This window comes from Mobula hypostoma, chromosome 5, assembly GCF_963921235.1.
Source record: "Mobula hypostoma chromosome 5, sMobHyp1.1, whole genome shotgun sequence".
NCBI classification, from domain to species: Eukaryota; Metazoa; Chordata; class Chondrichthyes; order Myliobatiformes; family Myliobatidae; genus Mobula; species Mobula hypostoma.
Window position 1 is genome coordinate 198876813 of NC_086101.1, and position 19251 is coordinate 198896063.

General features: G+C 43.3%; 1 protein-coding gene across 2 annotated transcripts in view; it reads left to right on the plus strand.

Annotated features, from left to right (window-relative positions):
- Positions 1-19251, plus strand: part of nup155 (nucleoporin 155) — a 248559-nt gene that overhangs the window by 213622 nt on the left and 15686 nt on the right. For both annotated transcript variants that reach the window (XM_063049676.1, XM_063049677.1), the window contains 3 exons: positions 1756-1860; positions 10468-10622; positions 14515-14644. In XM_063049676.1, coding sequence (XP_062905746.1) covers positions 1756-1860; positions 10468-10622; positions 14515-14644 — 390 coding nt within the window. The remainder of the gene's footprint in view (positions 1-1755; positions 1861-10467; positions 10623-14514; positions 14645-19251) is intronic.

The following is a 19251-nucleotide window of genomic DNA, read 5'->3' on the forward strand; positions in this document are numbered from 1 at the left end:
CAGTTCATGTTGTGTACTTGTATTTTCAGAAGGCCTTTGATAAGGTGCCACACGTGAGACTACTTAACAAGCTATGAGCCCATGGTAATACACGGAAGATATTAGTGTGGATAAAGCAGTGCCAAGCAGTGGCTGATTGGCAGGAGTCAAAGAATGGAAATAAAGGGAGTCTTTTCTGGTTGGCTGCCAGTGACTAGTGGTGTGCCACAGGGGTCTGTGTTGGGTCTGCTTCTTTTCACATTATATGTCAATGACTTGGATTATGGAATTGATGGGTTTGTTGCAAAGTTTGTGGATGATACTAAGTTAGGTGGAGGGGCAGGTAGTTTTGAGGAAGTAGAGAGGCTACAGAGGACATGGACAGATTAGGAGAATGGGCAAAGAAGTGGCAGATGGAATATGGTGTTGGGAAGTGTATGGTCATGCACTTTGGTAGAAGAAATAAATAGTAGATTATTTTCTAAATGGAGAGAAAATTCAAAAATCTGAGGCACAAAGGGACAACCTCAGAATAGAGGGACATTCTTTTAGAACAGAGATGTGGAGGAATTTATTTCTCCATAGAGTGGGTAATCTGCAGAATTCATTGTCATAGGTGGCTCTAGAGGCAAAGTCTTTGTGAATATTTAAGGCAGAAGTTAATAGATTCTTAATTGGTTAAGATGAAGGAATATGGGGAGAAAGCAGGAGATTGAGGCTGAAAGGTATTGTGGATCAGCCATGATGAAATGTCAGAGCATATTCAATGGGCCAAATGACCTTATTCTGCTCCTAGGTTTTGCGGTCTTATTTAGAGACTGATGGGAGTGAAAGTGGTAGATCTGGGTTTGATTGCAACATTCAAGAGAAGTTTGGATAAGTACATGAATCGGAGGAGAGTGGAGGGCTATTATCCAAGTGTGGGTCAATGGGACTAGGTGGAATAGCAGTTTGTAGGAGGAGGAGAAGATGGCGGTGCGACGCAGCGCACGCGGCTGCTCTGGAATGATACCTGTATTTATTAAGTAGGGTACCGTGCACAATTCTGATTTGATGGAGACAGACGTGAGAGCGCGGAGGAACATCTGGAGAAATTTCTGAAATGCCTGCTTCGCTGCCGCTGGTACTGTGTGTCTGGAGTCTCCGGAGGAGTAGGCCTCTGAGTTCTCGGCTTTGCTTGTTTCGGCGATGGGGACAAGGTCGAAGACGCTCGGCAGAGGATGGCACTCGGGAGGCTGCATCGGAGGGGCTGGTCAGAGGCTCGAAGTTTTCGGACAGACTCAGTCGGTTGTGATCGGGTGCTTCCAATGCATCGGCAGTTGTCGGTGCCTGGAGGTTTACGGCAGGGGAGTTTCTCCCTTTTGCCGCCTGCTATCGGGGACTATAGGAGTCAATCGGGACTTGAGACTGTTTTTTTTACCGTGCCCATGGTCTGTTCTTTATCAAATTATGGTATTGTTTTGCACTGCTGTAACTGTATGTTATAATTATGTGGTTTTGTCAGTGTTAATCTTTGGCTTGTCCTGTTTTTGTGTGATATCACTCTGGAGGAACATTGTATCTTTCCTTAATGCATGCATGCATTTCTAAATGACAATAAACGAGGACTGAGTGTCCTCATAATCTAATCTAATCTAATAGATGAGCCAAAGGGCTGTAGTAACTATGATTTTATTTTTGTTTGTTCTCGTTATGAGAGGAGAATGCGTGTAGTGTGGGTTTGAAGCAAGAAGGGGAAAAGGATAAGATTATTATATTTCAATCTTCTTTTCCTAGTTTGAACAGATGTTGAAGCTTGCACAGTGCTCGACAGATGAACTCTTCAATATTGCCCTCTTCAACTGGCTGATCCAGGTTGATCTGACAGACAAGCTACTGGAGGTAAGGACCTGAGGACTAGCTCCAGATTGCTGACAACTGCTTGCCTTGTCTGATCAGTTATTTACACACAGTTGCTGTTACACTGGAGTCGTTAGGGGTGCTGAAATATCCACATCCAATTTTGATCAGCCCCTTTTCTCTTGTTTTCTCTCAGGATCATTCCTTCTGGAACGCGCTTCTGAAACTCATGTAGAGCCTATCACATTGTCATGACACTTGCCTGTTTTGCCTTTCAGCCTGTAATCAAACTGCTGTCCCATACCTACACTCGCACTCACTCTGAACTCAGCCTGTTTGCTTTTTTCCTTTCTCCAGAGCCATTGAACCAGATATCATTGCCTAGATGAACTATCTGCTCTCATTTATTGATTTTAAAGCTTTTTTTACCACCCCTCCCCCCCACACCTGACTGTATTCATCCCTGTTTGTTACATGGAATGATAGAACACAGAGGGTTGAGAGGTTTATAAAACCACAAGGGGAATAGGTAAGGTGGCCAGTCACACTGTTTACCTGAGTGCAAGGGAATCTAAAGCTAGAGGGTAGAGTAGATGTGGAGAGTATGTTTCCTATGGTGGGGGCGTCTGACCAGAGGACACAGTCTCAGAATAGAGAGATGTCCATTTAGAACAGAGATGAAAAGGAATTTCTTTAAGCCAGAGAGTAGTGAATCTGTGGAATTCGTTGCCAAGGACAGCTACATTTAATTGGGTATATTTAAGGCGAAGGTTAATAGATTCTTTTATTAGTCAGGGCGTGAAGGGAAATGACTTAGCCATGATGACGTCCTGGAACAGGCTCAGTGAGCCAAATGGCCTGATTTTGCTCCAATATCTTATGGCCTTGTGCTCTTATTAATCTCCCTCCTGTCACTTATCCCTGCAGGCAGCCAAAGTGTTACACTTGCCCATTCACCTCCTCCCTCACCTCTACTGAGGGCCCTAAACAGTCTTTCCTGGTGAGGTAACACCTCAGTTGTGAATCTTCTGAGGTCACCTATTGTGTCCAGTGCTCCCGATTTGGCTTTCTCTGTATTGGTGAAACCCATTGTAAATTGGGGGGGGGGGGGGCTGATTCGTTGAGCAGCACCACTCCATACACCAAAAATGGTACTTCCCCGTTCACATACTTTTAAATTCCAGTTCCTTTTCTGACATGTTGGTCCATGAGGATGGAAGAGTAACACCTTATATTCCGCCTGCGTAGCTTCCAACCTGATGGTGTGAATATTGATTTCTCCTTCCAGTAAAAATATTTTGCTGTCCCCTTAGGTCCCCTCCTTCTTCCCTTTCTATCATGGTCCACTCTCCTCTCCGTCAGATTCCTTTCTCTCAAGCTTTTAACTTTCCCCAGCCACCTGGCTTCATCTATCACCTTTGAGCTATCTTCATTCCCTTCTCCCACCCAGCTTTTTATTCTGGCTTCTGCCCACTTCCTCTCCAGTACTGAAGGGTCTCAGCCTGAAATGTCGCTGTTTTTTCCTTTCCATAATGCTGTCTAACCTGATGAATTCCTCCAGAATTTTGTGTATGTTGCTTTGAATTTCCAGCATCTGCAGAATTTCTCATGTTTATTGTATCTGAAAAAATCTTTGGTAGCCTCTTATATTATTAGCTAGCTTACCTTCATATTTTATCTTTTCTTTCCTTATTGCAATTTAGCTGCCTTTTATTGGTTTTTAAAACTTCCCAATCCTCTACCTTCCCATTAATTTTTGCCCAATTATATGCCCTCTCTCTTTCTTTTATGCCTTTGCTTTCCTTGTCAGCTCTACCTTCTGAGTTGCTCCCAGAAACAGCCATTGCTGTTCTGCTATCATCCCTGTTAGTGTCCCCTTCCAATCAATTTTAGCCTGTTGCTCTCTCATGCCTCTGTAATTCCCTTTACTCCACTGTAATACTGATAAATCTGACTTTGGCCTCTCCCTCTAAACCGCAGGGTGAATTTTATCATATTATGATCACTGCTTCCTAAAGGCTCCTTTACCTTAAACTCCCTAATCAAATCTGCTGCATTACTCAACACACAATTCAGATATGCCTTTTCCCTAGTGCGCTCAACCACAAGCTGCTCTAAAAAGCCAACTTATAGACATTCTACCAATTACATCTCTTCAGATTCAGCACCAACCTGTTTTTCCCAATTTACCTGCATATTGAAAGCCCCATGACTGTTGTAACGTTGCCTTTTTTACATGTAATTTGTACCCATCCTGGCCACTGAACAGAGGCCTGTATATAACTCCATCAGGGAAATTTTACCTTTCCAGTTTGTTAACTCTATCCACAAAGGTTCTTCATCTTCCTAAGGATGTGATTTAAATTTTTATCAACAGGGCCACCCCACTCACTCTGCCTACTTACCTGTTCTTCCGATACAATGTACAACTGTAATGAAACCCAGTTTCCCTCGGGATCAATAAAGTATGACTATGACTTTGGACGTTTAGTTCCCAACTGTGATCTTCTTTCATTCATAGCTCAGTGATGCCCACAGTATCATAGCTGCCAATTTCTTACTATACTACAAGATCAACGACCTTATTCTGTATAGGGCATGTATTCAAATATAACACTTTCGTCCTGTATTCATCACCCTTTTCCATTTTGCCCCTGTGTTACCATTAGTTAATTCTTATCATTCTGGCTCCCATTCCACTGCCAAATTCATTTAAATCCTCCACAAGAGCTCTAGCAAACCTGCCCACAAGGATATTGGTCCCCATTGAGTTCAGGTGTTGCCAGCAAAGGAGTGGTTCATCTACAATAAGAAACTTCCTCTGAAATGGAGGAGTTTATGGGGGAACGCGATTGAACTGTGCAGTATCATCAGCAGAGTTAAAAGTGGTTTCTTATTGGTGTAAGGAGTATAACCACTGAAATTGGCCGCTATGACATGGGCAGAAGCAAGTTTGGTGTGGCTGCAGAAGCAAATTTGGTATGGCTGATTTTGGTTGGGTGTAGGATTGGAAAGGTACGAACAAAAGAAAAAGTGATAAGTTGCATGTGAGATCTGGCAAGTGGGTTTACAGATATTTTTAATCTCTCCCTCTCCAAGTGTAGAGTGCCCTACTGCTTCAAGTTATCCACCCTTGTCCCTGTACCAAAAAAGACCAAGATAACATGCCTGAACGACTGGCGTCCTCAGTAATAAGCAAATGCTTTGAGAGGCTGGTCAGGGACTACATCTGCAGCATTCTACCATCCAAACTGGACGCCCTACAATTCACCTACTGACACAACCGATCAACAGTTGACACAGTAGCCATTACTCTACATACCATCCTTACATATCTTGAGAAGATGGATACAAATGTGAGAAAGCTGTTATAAGACCAGATGATATAGGAGCAGAAGTAGGCCATTCAGCCCATCGAGTCTGCTTCGCCATTCAGTCATGGGCTGATCCAATTCTTCCACTTATCCCCACTCCCTTGTCTCAACCCCATACCCATTGATACCCTGGCAAATCAAGAACCCATCTATCTCTGCCTTAAATATACTGTACCCAATGACTTGGCCTCCACAGCCACTCGTGGCAACAAATTCCACAGATTTACCACCCTCTGACTAATTTCTCCGCATCTCAGTTCTAAATGGAATGGACATCCTTCAATCCTGAAGCTGTGCCCTCTTGTCCTAGAATCCCCTACCATGGGAAATAATTTTGCCATATCCAATCTGTTCAGGCCTTTTAACATTCAGAATGTTTCTATGAGATTCCCCCTCATTCTCCTGAACTCCAGGGAATACAGCCCAAGAGCAACCAGACATTCCTCGTACAGTAACCCTTTCATTCCTAAAATCAATCTTGTGACTCTTCTCTGAACTCTCTCTAATATCAGTATATCCCTATACAGCCTCAACATCACATCCATGGGTCTTATATTCTATACCTCTAGAAGTGAATGCGAACATTGCATTCGCCTTCTTCACAACTGACTCAACCTGGAGATTAACCTTCCAGAAATATTGCACAAGGACTCCCAAGTCATAGAACATAGAAAACCTACAGCACAGTACAGGCCCTTCGGCCCACAAAGCTGTGCCGAACATGTCCTTACCTTAGAAATTACCTCTGGTTACCTATAGCCCTCTATTTTTCTAAGCTCCATGTACCTATCCAGGAGTCTCTTAAAAGACCCTATCGTATCCGCCTCCACCACCGTCGCTGTCAGCTCATCCACGCACTCACCACTATCTGCATAAAAAAACCTACCACTGACATCTCATCTGTACCTACTTCCAATCACCTTAAAACTGTGCTCTTGCTAGCCATTTTAGCCCTGGGGTGTCCCTTTGCATCTCTGCATTTTGAATTCTCTCCCTATTTAAATAATAGTCTGCCTGTTTATTTCTTCCACCAAAGTGCATGACCATACGCTTTCCAACATTGTATTTCATTTGCCACTTCTTTGCCCATTTCCCTAAACTATCTAAGTCTCTGCAGGCTCTCTGTTTCCTCAACACCACCTACTCCTCCACCTATCTTTGTATCATTGGCAAATTTAGCCACAAATCCATTAATACCATAGTCCTATTCATTGATATATATCGTAAAAAGCAGCGGAACCCAACACTGACCCCTGTGGAACTCCACTGGTAACTGGCAGCCAGCCAGAAGTAGTAGTAGTCATACTTTATTAATCCCGGGGGAAATTGGTTTTCATTACAGTTGCTCCATAAATAACAAATAGTAATAGAACCATAAATAGTTAAATAGTAATATGTAAATTATGCCAGTAAATTATGAATAAATCCAGGATCAGCCTATTAGCTCAGGATGTCTGACCCTAAAAGGGAGGAGTTGTAAAGTTTGATGGCCACAGGCAGGAATGACTTCCTATGACGCTCAGTGCTGCATCTCAGTGAGATGAGCCTCTGGCTGAATGTACTCCTGTGCCCACCCAGTACATTATGTAGTGGATGGGAGACATTGACCAAGATGGCATGCAACTTAGACAGCATCCTCTTTTCAGACACCACCGTCAGAGAGTCCAGTTCCATCCCCACAACATCACTGGCCTTACGAATGAGTTTGTTGATTCTGTTGGTGTCTGCTACCCTCAGCCTGCTGCCCCAGCACACAACAGCAAATATGATAGCACTGGCCACCACAGACTCGTAGAACATCCTCAGCATCGTCCGGCAGATGTTAAAGGACCTCAGTCTCCTCAGGAAATAGAGACGGCTCTGGCCCTTCTTGTAGACAGCCTCAATGTTCTTTGACCAGTCCAGTTTATTGTAAATTCATATCCCCAGGTATTTGTAATCCTCCACCATGTCCACACTGACCCCCTGGATGGAAATAGGGAATAGGATCCCTTTATTCCCACTCTGTGTTTTCTGCCAACCAGCCAATGCTCCACCCATGCTAGTAACTTCCCTGTAATTCCATGGGCGCTTATCTTGCTAAGCAGCCTCGTGCACGGCACCTTGTCAAAGGCTTTCTGAAAATCCGAGTACACCACGTCTACTGCATCTCCTTTGTCTACTCTGCTTGTAATTTCATCATAGAATTGCAGTAGGTTTGTCAGGCAGGATTTTCCTTTCAGGAAACCATGCTGGCTTTGGCCATCTTGTCATGTGCCTCTGTAATCTTGTCCCTAACAATCGATTCCAATAACTTCCCAACCACTGATGTCAGGCTAACAGGTCTATAGTCCTCTCTGCTGCCTCCCATCCTTCTTAAATAGCGGAGTAACATTTGCAATTTTCCAGTCATACGATACAATGCCAGAATCTATCGATTCTTGTAAGATCATCATTAACGCTTCCGTAATCTCTCTAGCTACTTCCTTCAGAACCTGAGGGTGCATTCCATCAGGTCCAGGAGATTTATCCACCCTCAGACCATTAAGCTTCCTGAGCACCTTCTCAGACGTGATTTCCACTGTACAGATTTCACTTCCCTGACGCTCTTGAATGTCTGGTATACTGCAGACATCTTCCACTGTAAAGACTGATGTAAAATGTGCATTGAGTTCCTCTGCCATCTCTACATCTCTCATTACAATATCTCCAGCATCATTTTTGTATTGGTCCTATATCTACTCTCGACTCTTTTACCCTTTATATACTTAAAAAAGCTTTTACTATTTTCTTTGATATTAGTCACCAGCTTCCTTTCATAATTCATCTTTTCCTTCCTAATGGCCTTCTTAGTTTCCTCCTGCAAGTTTTTAAAAGCTTCCCAAGCCTCTATCTTCCCACTAGCTCTGGCTTCCTTGGATGCCCTCTCTTTTGCTTTTACTTTTGCTCTGACTTCACTTGTCAGCCACAGCAGTGTCCTCCTTCCCTTTGAAAATTTCTTCTTATTTGGAATATATCTGTCTTGCACTTCCCTCATTTTTCACAGAAACTCCAACCATTGCTGCTCTGCTGTCCTTTCTGCATATGTCCCTTTCTAGTCAACTTCGGCCAGTTCCCCTCTCATGCCATTGTAATTTCGTTTATTCCACTGAAATACCGACACATTGGATTTTTTTTTCCCTCTCAAATTTCAATGTGAACTCCATCATATTGTGATCACTGTTCCGTAAGGGTTCCTTAGCCTTAAGCTCTCTTATCACATCTGGGTCATTGCACAACACCCAGTCCAGCACAGCTGATCCCCTAGAGGGCTCAACAACAAGCTGTTCTAAAAAGCCATCCCTGGACGTTCTACAAATTCTCTCTCTTGAGATCCAGTACTTGTCTGATTTTTCCCAATACAATTTCATGTTAAAATCCCTAATGATTATCATAACATTGCCTTTCTGACAACGCCTTTTCTATCTCCTGCTGTAATTTGTAATCTACATCTCGGCTGCTGTTTCGAGGCCTGTATACAACTGCCATTAGGGTCCCTTTACCCTTGCCATTTCTTAACTCAACTCATAGAGACTCTAAACCTTCCAATCCTATTTCATCTCATTTTAATGATTTAGTATTATTTCTTATACACGGAGCCACACACCCCCTCTGCCTACTAACCTATCTTTCTGATACACCATATATCCTCGGATGTTCAGCTCCCAATGGCAGGCAAGTTTCAGAGATGGCCACGTCATATTTGCCCATCTATAGCTGAATTTCAGGATCGTCCATTTTATTACTTATGCTGCGTGCAATAAAATATAACACATTCAGTCTAGTATTTGTTGCTTTCTGTTTAACTGCACCACGCCTCTATTGCCCTGTAATTCATGCCCCTGGCTGTGATTAAGCCTCATCTCCTGCCTGTTCTTTCTATTATCTCTGCCGCATGCTATCGTTAATTTATTTCTGTTTTCCCCTTCCTCAGCCCTATCACTCCGGTTCCCATTCCCCTGCCAAATTAGTTTAAACCTTTCCTACCAGCTCTAGTAAGCCCGCCTGATAGGATATTGGACCCCTTTGGGTTCAGGTGTAGCCTGTCTTTTTTGTGCAGGTCATACCTTGTTCTTGGACTACAGTTCAGCATTCAACACTGTAATTCCATTCAGGCTTGACAGGAAGCTCAGAGACCTTGGGCTTAACTCTGCCTTATGCAGCTGGATCCTGGACTTCCTGTCAGATCACCAGCAGGTGGTAAGAGTGGGCTCCCTCACCTCCACCCTTCTGACTCTCAATACTGGAGCCCCTCAGGGCTGTGTACTAAGTCCCATCCTTTACTCCCTGTATTCTCATGACCGTGTTGCCAGCCACAGCTCTCATCTGCTAATTAAGTTTGCCGGCGATAATACAGTAATTGGCTTAATCTCAAACAATAACAAGGTGGCCTACGAGAAGAAATCATCTCTCTGACACAATGGTGTCAAGAAAACAATCTCTCCCTCAATGTTGCAAAAACAAAGAAGCTGGTTGTGGATTACAGGAGGAATGGAGACGGGCTAAACCCTATTGACATCAATGGATCTGGGGTTGAGAAGGTGAACAGTTTCAAGTTCCTCGGCATCCACATCACCGAGGATCTCACGTGATCTGTACACACCAGCTCTGTGGTGAAAAATGCACAACAGCGCCTTTTTCACCCAGATGTTTGAGGAAGTTTGGTATAGGCCCCCAAATCCTAAGAACTTTCTACAGGGGCACAATTGACAGCATCCTGACTGGCTGCATCACTGCCTAGTATGAGAACTGTACCTCCCTTAATCGCAGGACTCTGCAGAGAGTGTTGCGGACAGCCCAATGCATCCGTAGTTGTGAACTTCCTATGATTCAGGACATTTACAAGGACAGGTGTAAGAAAAGGCCCGAAGGATCATTGGAAACCCGAGTCACCCCGATCACAATGTATTCCAGCTGCTGCCATCTGGGAATTGGTACCACAGCATAAAAGCCAGAACCAGCAGGCTCCGGGACAGTTTCTTTCACCAGGCCATCAGAGCGATTAACTCACGGTGATTTGAGTGTATTTCTGTGTAACCTTGACCGTTCTATTTGTTATAAATTATTATAAATTACTGTGATTGCACATTTAGATGGAGACATAACGTAAAGATTTTTACTCATGTATGTGAAGGATGTAAGAAATAAAGTCAATTCAATTCAATTCAATTCAAGCCAGGATTGACCATTGTCTATATATACAGCAATTAGAGGTGCTCAATGTTGATAGCTTGCTAAACGCTCTGTTTATGTGCAGGTAAATTCACCATATCTTGAACCATATTTAGTTCGGATGGCAAAGCATGATCAGAACAGAGTACGCTATATGGATTTGCTGTGGAGATATTATGAGAAAAACAGAAATTTCAGTAATGCCGCACGAATTCTGGCTCGCCTTGCAGACATGCACAGGTAAAGGATGAGGGAGCACTGTTACAGAGTTCTGTGTTAAAGGGAATGGCCACTCATTGAGGGAAAACAAATCGCTCCCTTTCAGGTTATGACTCACTCATTCTAACTAATTGCTTCTGATGTCTGCTTTTCAGTACCAAGACTTGACTACTGCTCCTAATCCCTGAAAGAAAATTCCCCTCAGCAGTACCAAAATAGATATACCAAATAGTGGTAGGAATGGCCATAGAGGAAACCTGCACTAACTGCTTACTCCCCTAACTTCACCTGGTGGTCATCTATCTATCTGAAAGTCATCCTTTGATGTTCTCAGCCTCCAAAATGTACATTGGAATCCAGCTCTAGCTCTTGAACTGATGTATCTGGAGCTGCCCCTCCCAGATTCTGTAACAGCAGCATTTCCACTGTCCTAGCTGTCTTTCTGCCTTGCACTGAATCAGCTACAAAGGATAACAGCAAAAATAAATTGTTACTTATTCTTAGTTTCACCTCCTTCACCAAAGCCTCGTCAAGGATTTAACATCCCACTTTATCTATTATTTACTGACGTACAGTGTGAAATAAGCCCTTCTGGCCCTTCAAACCACGCTGCCCAGAAATCCCCCAATTTAATCATAGCCTAATCACGAGACAATTTACAATGACCAATTAACCTACCAACCAGTATGTCTTTGGGCTGTGGGAGGAAACGGGAGCACCTGCAGAAAACCCACGGTCGCAGGAGTTTTTTGAGCCAATACCATCACCAATCAAAACCTTGTCTTTCTCTTTGCCTTAAACACACCAAATGATGATGTTGCCATAGAGGGTTGTGAAGGCTGAATTCCACAGATCACCACCAACATTTCCTCTCATTTTTTCCTACCAACTGTGTGGTCCAACCATTGTTCTGAGCAGAAAATTTTTACACTGCTAGAAAACTGCACGGCACTTTAAAATATTTTGTTTGTAATATGCATTCCATGAATATTTAAATAAAAAATGTAAAGATTACTTTTGAAAGATTATTTACCAAAAAAGTCAAAATATAGAATTTTTACTATCAAACAAACACAAACCACAAATCACCACACAAGTAAATGATGTTAGGCGATCAAAACAACTGACAGACACAATAGCAAAAGTAAAATATTTTGACTAGATGGTTCACCAGGGCAGTGGTTTATTAACAATGAGCTAACAACTGTTGTTCTGTGTTTATTATAATTTGTAAAAGTGTTGTAATTTGAAATAAGGACAGTGTGAATCCATTGAAGCTCTGAAATGTTTTAAAAGAAAGATTGTGGTACATCTATTATTTCGAAAATTCATGAATTATATTGACTAATATATAGATTTCACAATTTGTATTAGTACAATTTCAAAACTATATTAACATTATCTAAAATATTACCAACCACTAAGGTAAGGCTAATCAGTCTAATAATTTCCTGACTTTTGCCTCTCCCTCTCTCATGTTTGCAGTTTTCCTACACAATGATTCCTCGCCATTTCTCTGTTGCCAATTACTACTTCTCCAGCATTATTTTCTAGTGGTCCAAAGTTCACTCTTGCCCATCTCTAAATCTGCAAATTTCTTTAAAAAAAGGTCCAATCTTCCTTCAAATTATTGGTTATTTCATCTTCTCCCCCCCCCCATAGATTTTTTTGAGACAGAAGTCATTCAGCTTGCAAACTCACCCACGTTTGGCCTATAATCCTGTAAACCTCTGCTATCCATAAACTTATGTAGAATACTTTAAATGTTGCTAATGTACCTGTCTCAACCACTATTTCTGGCAGCTCATTCCAAATACACATCAGCTTTTGTGTGAAGAAGATGCCCCAGGTGTCCCTTTTTTAAAATTCTCACTTTTGATCTTTTGTTTTTCACATCCCCTCCCTGAGAAAAAGACAAAATGCTTTCACCTTTTCTTTGCCCCTAATAATTTGCTATGCTTCTTTCAGATCACCCCTCAATCTCGCACATTCTCATGCTTTTATGCTATCCCTGGCTTCCCTTGTAAGTCATAGTTACCCCATCGTCTCTTTGTGTGCTGTTTCTTCTTTGCGACAAAACACTTAGAACACTGACCACTGGTTCTAAACACTTAAAAACACTTCACGTGATTCCTGCAACTGCCGTGCCAAGCAACAGTGTTTTTATTTTCAATGACATTTCCTCTTACTCTTTTAAACTGTCACAGTGTGTGCTGACAGATGACTGAACCCAGGTTCAGAGGAACGACAAACATAGCAACATAGAAAATAGGTGCAGGAGTAGGCCATTTGGCCCTTCGAGCCTGCACCGCCATTCAGTACCATCATGGCTGATCATCCAACTCAGAGCCCTGTACCAGCCTTTCCCCCATACGCCCTGATCCCTTTAGCCACAAGGGCCATATCTAACTCCCTCTTAAATATAGCCAATGAACTGGCCTCAACTGTTTCCTGTGGCAGAGAATTCCACAGATTCACCACTCTGTGTGAAGAAGTTTTTCCTAATCTCGGTCCTAAAAGGCTTCGCCTTTATCCTCAAACTGTGACCCCTCGTTCTGGACTTACCCAACATCGAGAACAATCTTCCTGCATCTAGCCTGTCCAATCCCCCTCAATCTTCTAAATTCCAACGAGTATGAGCCTAGTCGATCCAGTCTTTCATCATATGAAAGTCCTGCCATTCCCAGGAATCAATCTGGTGAACCTTCTTTGTATTTCCTCTATGGCAAGGATGTCTTTCCTCAGATTAGGGGACCAAAACTGCACACAATACTCCAGGTGTGGTCTCACCAAGGCCTTGTACAACTGCAGTAGTACCTCCCTGCTCCTGTCCTCGAATCCTCTTGCTATGAATGCCAGCATACCATTCACCTTTTTCACCGCCTGCTGTACCTGCATGCCCACTTTCAATGACTGGTGTATAATGACACCCAGGTCTCGTTGCACCTCCCCTTTTCCTAATTGGCCACCATTCAGATAACAGGAATTCTGCAGATGCTGGAAATTCAAGCAACACACATCAAAGTTGCTGGTGAACGCAGCAGGCCAGGCAGCATCTATAGGAAGAGGCGCAGTCGACGTTTCAGGCCGAGACCCTTCAGATAATAATCTGTTTTCCTGTTTTTGCCACCAAAGTGGATAACCTCACATTTATCCACATTAAATTGCATCTGCCATGAATTTGCCCACTCACCTAACCTATCCAAGTCACCCTGCATCCTCTTAGCATCCTCCTCACAGCTCACACTGCCGCCCAGCTTCGTGTCATCCGCAAACTTGGAGATGCTGCGTTTAATTCCCTCATCTAAGTCATTTATACTCAAACTCCTATATTGAGACAGAAACAAGAGTTTATTCATGGGAAATGGATTGAGCGACACTGTGAGACAAATCATTCTGGAAACACACAGACGAGGACCCTGCGATGAGCACAAATCAGGAGTCCGCTTTACGTAATGACAGAATGTGGAACACCCATTCCAGTCACAATTAACTTGACACGATTAAACAGAAAGTCCAAGGGCATAACAACTCTAGTTAAGACAAATACAGGTGCAAAGCTGGCAGGGCTCATGACATAAACTCAGTGGAATATAGGTACATTGTCTCCTAATTCAATGCCAGTTGTTCCAATCCTCTTAAATGTCACTGATTTTGTGGTGCAGTCTTGCTAAATATTGAGTGGCTTACTCGGACATTTCAGAGGACAGTTCCGTTAATCACATTGCTGTTCATCACAGAGAGGCTAGAATGAATAAAAATGTAAGATTTCCTTCTTTGAAGGACATTGTTGAACCAGATGGGTTTTGTGGGCAATTTGGTGATCTCATTACCAAGACTAATTTTATTTCATGATATGCACTGTGATTTATTCATCACCCTGATCTGTGATCTTGTTTGTTCTATAAATCAGCACTGAAATCTCGCTGCAACAGAGGATTGAGTATATATCTCGGGCCATCCTCAGTGCTAAAAGCTCCACAGCAACATCATCACAGGCAGCTGATGGCGAGTTCCTGCATGAACTGGAGGAGAAAATGGAGGTGTGAAATTCTATTATAGACTCATAGAAATGGGCCCAACAGCCCATCTCATCCGTGCCAATCACGCCCTATTCCTTTCCTATCCAACTGTAAGTTAAACTTTGTGATTGTATCTTCCTTTGGCAGCTGGTTCACTCTAGCCACTACCTTGTATCAGAAAAGCTTGCCTCAACAGATTTCTTTTAAATTTCAACACCCCCTTCTAGGTAAAGACAATTATCTATCCTATGGCTCACGTAATTTTGTAAACCCCAATAAAGTCTCTCTGCAGCCTCGTACATTCCAGAAAGAATAAACCCACCCTACCCAATCTTTCCTTGTAACTATATCCCTCTATTCTAGGCAATATCCTGAAGAATCTATCTCTGCACTCTTCTAATACTATTGCATTTTGCCTGCAGTGTGTTGACTAGGACTATACACAATACTCACGCGTGCAGCCTGAGGAGGATTTTGCCTAAAATATCAACAATTCCTCTGCTGCTTATTTCATTGAGACATTTTCCCAGGGCGGAAATGGCTATTACAAAGGAACATAACTTTAAGATGATTGGAGGAGAGTATAGGGGTGATATCAGAAATGGTTTTGTTCCACAGAGGTGTAGATGCATGCAACGTGCTTCCACGGGTGGTAGTAGATACAAATACATTAAGGACGTTTAAGAGACTCTTAAATGGATGAAATAAAAATTGAGAGATCCTAGGAAACGTTTCCAAAATCCAAATAAAAGAAGACAAAACTTGGAACTCAAAAGCACCTCACAGCCATTGAAGTACTTCATTCAAAGTTTTTTGTAGTTAGGATTTAACCTTGAGGAAATGCCCACAAACAGCATTGTGATACTGTAAATCAAGAAAAAAAACTGCAGATGTTGGATATACACATCTGATTAGGTGGCGTCAGTGGAAAGAGATGATGGATGCTCCCTAACGAAGTCATTATCCTGAGATGTTCAGTTTCCTTCAATTTGGACTGACCTTTTAGCATCATTTTCCTTTTTTTTTGAATGATAAATATTTACCATAAAGTTTGCCTGCTCCTGTCAGAATGCCCCATCAGAGATGATCTGCGAGGGATGAGGGAACATCTGAACAGTGATTTCCTCCTCATCACCAGCTTCTATGAAGTTAACTTCATGTCTCATTCTCCACAGATTCTGCATTATCTACTAAGTACTTTCAGCACTCTGTTTCAGATTACCAGCAACTTCTGTACTTTGTATTTCTCACAGCTAGTAATAATTTTCCCTCATTCCTGATTTCATTATCTTATTCTGTTTACACCTCCTCAACACATCAAAGAATGAACCTTCACAACCAGTTTGCCTTATTAAGTCTTTCTTGGTCTCCACCCTATCACAAATGTTCTCTCTACCCCTGTGCCTTCTTTGTAAATTAAGGCACAGTTACAGTTATTTTCTCACAGTTCCCAGTTTTAATGTAAGACTATCAATTAGGTGTACTATCTCCATTTACTTCCCAAGGTTTCTGCCTGGCTCACTGTTTTACAGACCTCCCCCCCGCCCCCTCAAGATTTCCAGCATCTGCAGGTATTATTTGTCAAGTTCCTTTTTTCTATAGTCATATTTACACAACATAGGCTCTTTAGCCCAGTTCATTTTGATAACCCATGTGTAGCTCCTTTGGCTCCTTACACTTCCTTCAAACAAAAAGTGTAGCCAAGGACACTCACATGGGTCCCAATACGCCTGCCTGTTTGTCAGCTACGTGGAACTATCCATGTTCCAAGCCTATACTGGTGATCACCCACAGTTTTCCTATGCTACATTGACATCTGCCTTGGTGCTGCTTCCTGCACCCGTGCTGAATTCGTCAACTTCGTCCAACTTCCACCCTGCCCTCAATTTTACCTTGTCCAAATCCAACACCTCCCTCCCCTTTCTCAATCTCACTGTGTGTATCTCTGGAGACAGCTTATCCACTGATGTCTTTTATAAGCTTACGGACTCTCACACCTACCTGCACTATACCTTTTCCCATCCTGTTACTTGTAAAAATGCCATCCAGTTCTCTGAATTCCTCCGTGTCCGCCACAACTGCTCTCAAGATGAGGTTTTCCATTCTAGAATGAAGAAGATGTCCTCCTTTTGCAAAGAAAGGGGCTTCCCTTCCTCCACCATCAACACTGTCCTCAGCAGCATCTCTTCCATTTCACGCACATCTGCTCTTACTCCTCCTCCCGCCATTCTAGCAGGGACAGGGTTCCTCTTGTCCTCACCTACCACCCCACCAGCCTCTGCTTGCAGCACATAATTCTCCAGAACCTCTGCCATCTCCAACAGGATCCAACCACCAAGCACATCTTTCCCTACCCCCCAATTTCTGCTTTCTGTGGGGATCACTCCCTACGTAACTCCCTTGTCCCTCCCCACTGATCTCCCTCCTGACATTTATCCTTGCAAGCGGAACAAGTGCTACACCTACACTACCCCTCCTCCCTCACTACCATTCAGGGCCCTAAAGAGTTCTTCCAGGTGAGGTGACACTTTACCTGTGAGTCTGTTGGGGTCATATACTGTGTCCGGTGCTCCTGGTGTGGCCTCTTGTATATCAGTGAGACCTGACGTAGATTAGGAGACCGCTTCGCTGAGCACTTACACTCTGTCCACCAGAAAAAGCAGGATCTCCCAATAGCCATCTGTTTTAATTCCACTTCTCATTCTCATCCCAATATGTCTATCCATGACCTCCTCCATTGTTGTGATGAGACCACACTTAGGTTGGAGGAACAACACCTTATAGGCCGTTTGGGTAGCCTCCAACCTGATGGCATGAGCATCAATTACTTGAGTTTTCGGTAATGCTCCCCCGCCATCCCCCACTTCACCATTTCTCATCCCCTTTCCCGTCTCTCACCTTATCTCCTTGCCTGCCAATCGCCACCCCCTTGGTGCTCCTTACCCCCCCCCACCTTTTCTTTCTTCCATGGCTTTCTGTCTCTTCTCACCAGTCAACCTCCCATCTCTTTACTTCATCCTTCCCCCTCCAGGTTTCACCTATCACCTTGTGTTTCTCTCTCCCCTCCACCCACCTTTAAAATTTACTCCTCTGCTTTTCTTCTCCAGTCCTGCCAGAGGGTTTCAGCTGGAAATGTTGACTGTACTCTTTTCCATAAATACTGCTTGGCCTGCTGAGTTCCTCCAGCATTTTATGGGTGTTTGTCCATGTGTAACTGACCTACCCCCATTGAGCTGACTCTGACCCAAATACCTTTAGGCCCTTCCTACTCACAGACCTTTCTAAATGTCTTATAAATATTCTAATTCTTCCTACCTTTACAGCTGCTTCTAGCAGCTTATAGTAACCTCATATAACAGAGAAGCATGCTCTTTCATAGTGCAGTCTCTCTACAGGTATTCAGAATTAGAATCAGCTTTATTATTACTGACATTAGACCATAAGGTACAGGAGCTGAATTTGGCGCATTTGGCCCAACAAGTCTGCTCGACCATTTCATCATGGCTGCTCCCAATTGTCCTCTCAGCCCCAGTCTCCTGCCTTCTCCCAGTATCCCTTCATGCCCTGACCTATCAAAAATCTATCAACCTCTGCCTTAAATATACATAAAGTCTTGGCCTCCACAGCTGGCTGTAGCAAAGAACTCCACAGATTCACCACTCTCTGGCTAAAGAAATTCATAGAAACATAGAAACATAGAAAATAGGTGCAGGAGTAGGCCATTCGGCCCTTCGAGCCTGCACCGCCATTTATTATGATCATGGCTGATCATCCAACTCAGAACCCAGCCTTCCCTCCATACCCCCTGACCCCTGTAGCCACAAGGGCCATATCTAACTTCCTTTTAAACATAGCTAATGAACTGGCCTCAACAGTTTGCTGTGGCAGAGAATTCCACAGATTCACCACTCTCTGTGTGAAGAAGTTTTTCCTAACCTCGGTCCTAAAAGGCTTCCCCTCTATCCTCAAACTGTGACCCCTCGTTCTAGACCTCCCCAACATCGGGAACAATCTTCCTGCATCTAGCCTGTCCAATCCCTTTAGGATCTTATACGTTTCAATCAGATCCCCCCTCAATCTTCTAAATTCCAACGAGTACAAGCCCAGTTCATCCAGTCTTTCTTCATATGAAAGACCTGCCATCCCAGGAATCAATCTGGTGAACCTTCTTTGTACTCCCTCTATGGCAAAGATGTCTTTCCTCAGATTAGGGGACCAAAACTGCACACAATACTCCAGGTGTGGTCTCACCAAGGCCTTGTACAACTGCAGTAGTACCTCCCTGCTCCTGTACTCGAATCCTCTCGCTATAAATGCCAGCATACCGTTCGCCTTTTTCACCGCCTGCTGTACCTGCATGCCCACTTTCAATGACTGGTGTATAATGACACCCAGGTCTCGTTGCACCTCCCCTTTTCCTAATCGGCCACCATTCAGATAATAATCTGTTTTCCTATTTTTGCCACCAAAGTGGATAACTTCACATTTATCCACATTAAATTGCATCTGCCATGAGTTTGCCCACTCACCCAACCTATCCAAGTCACCCTGCATCCTCTTAGCATCCTCCTCACTGCTAACACTGCCACCCAGCTTCGTGTCATCCGCAAACTTGGAGATGCTGCATT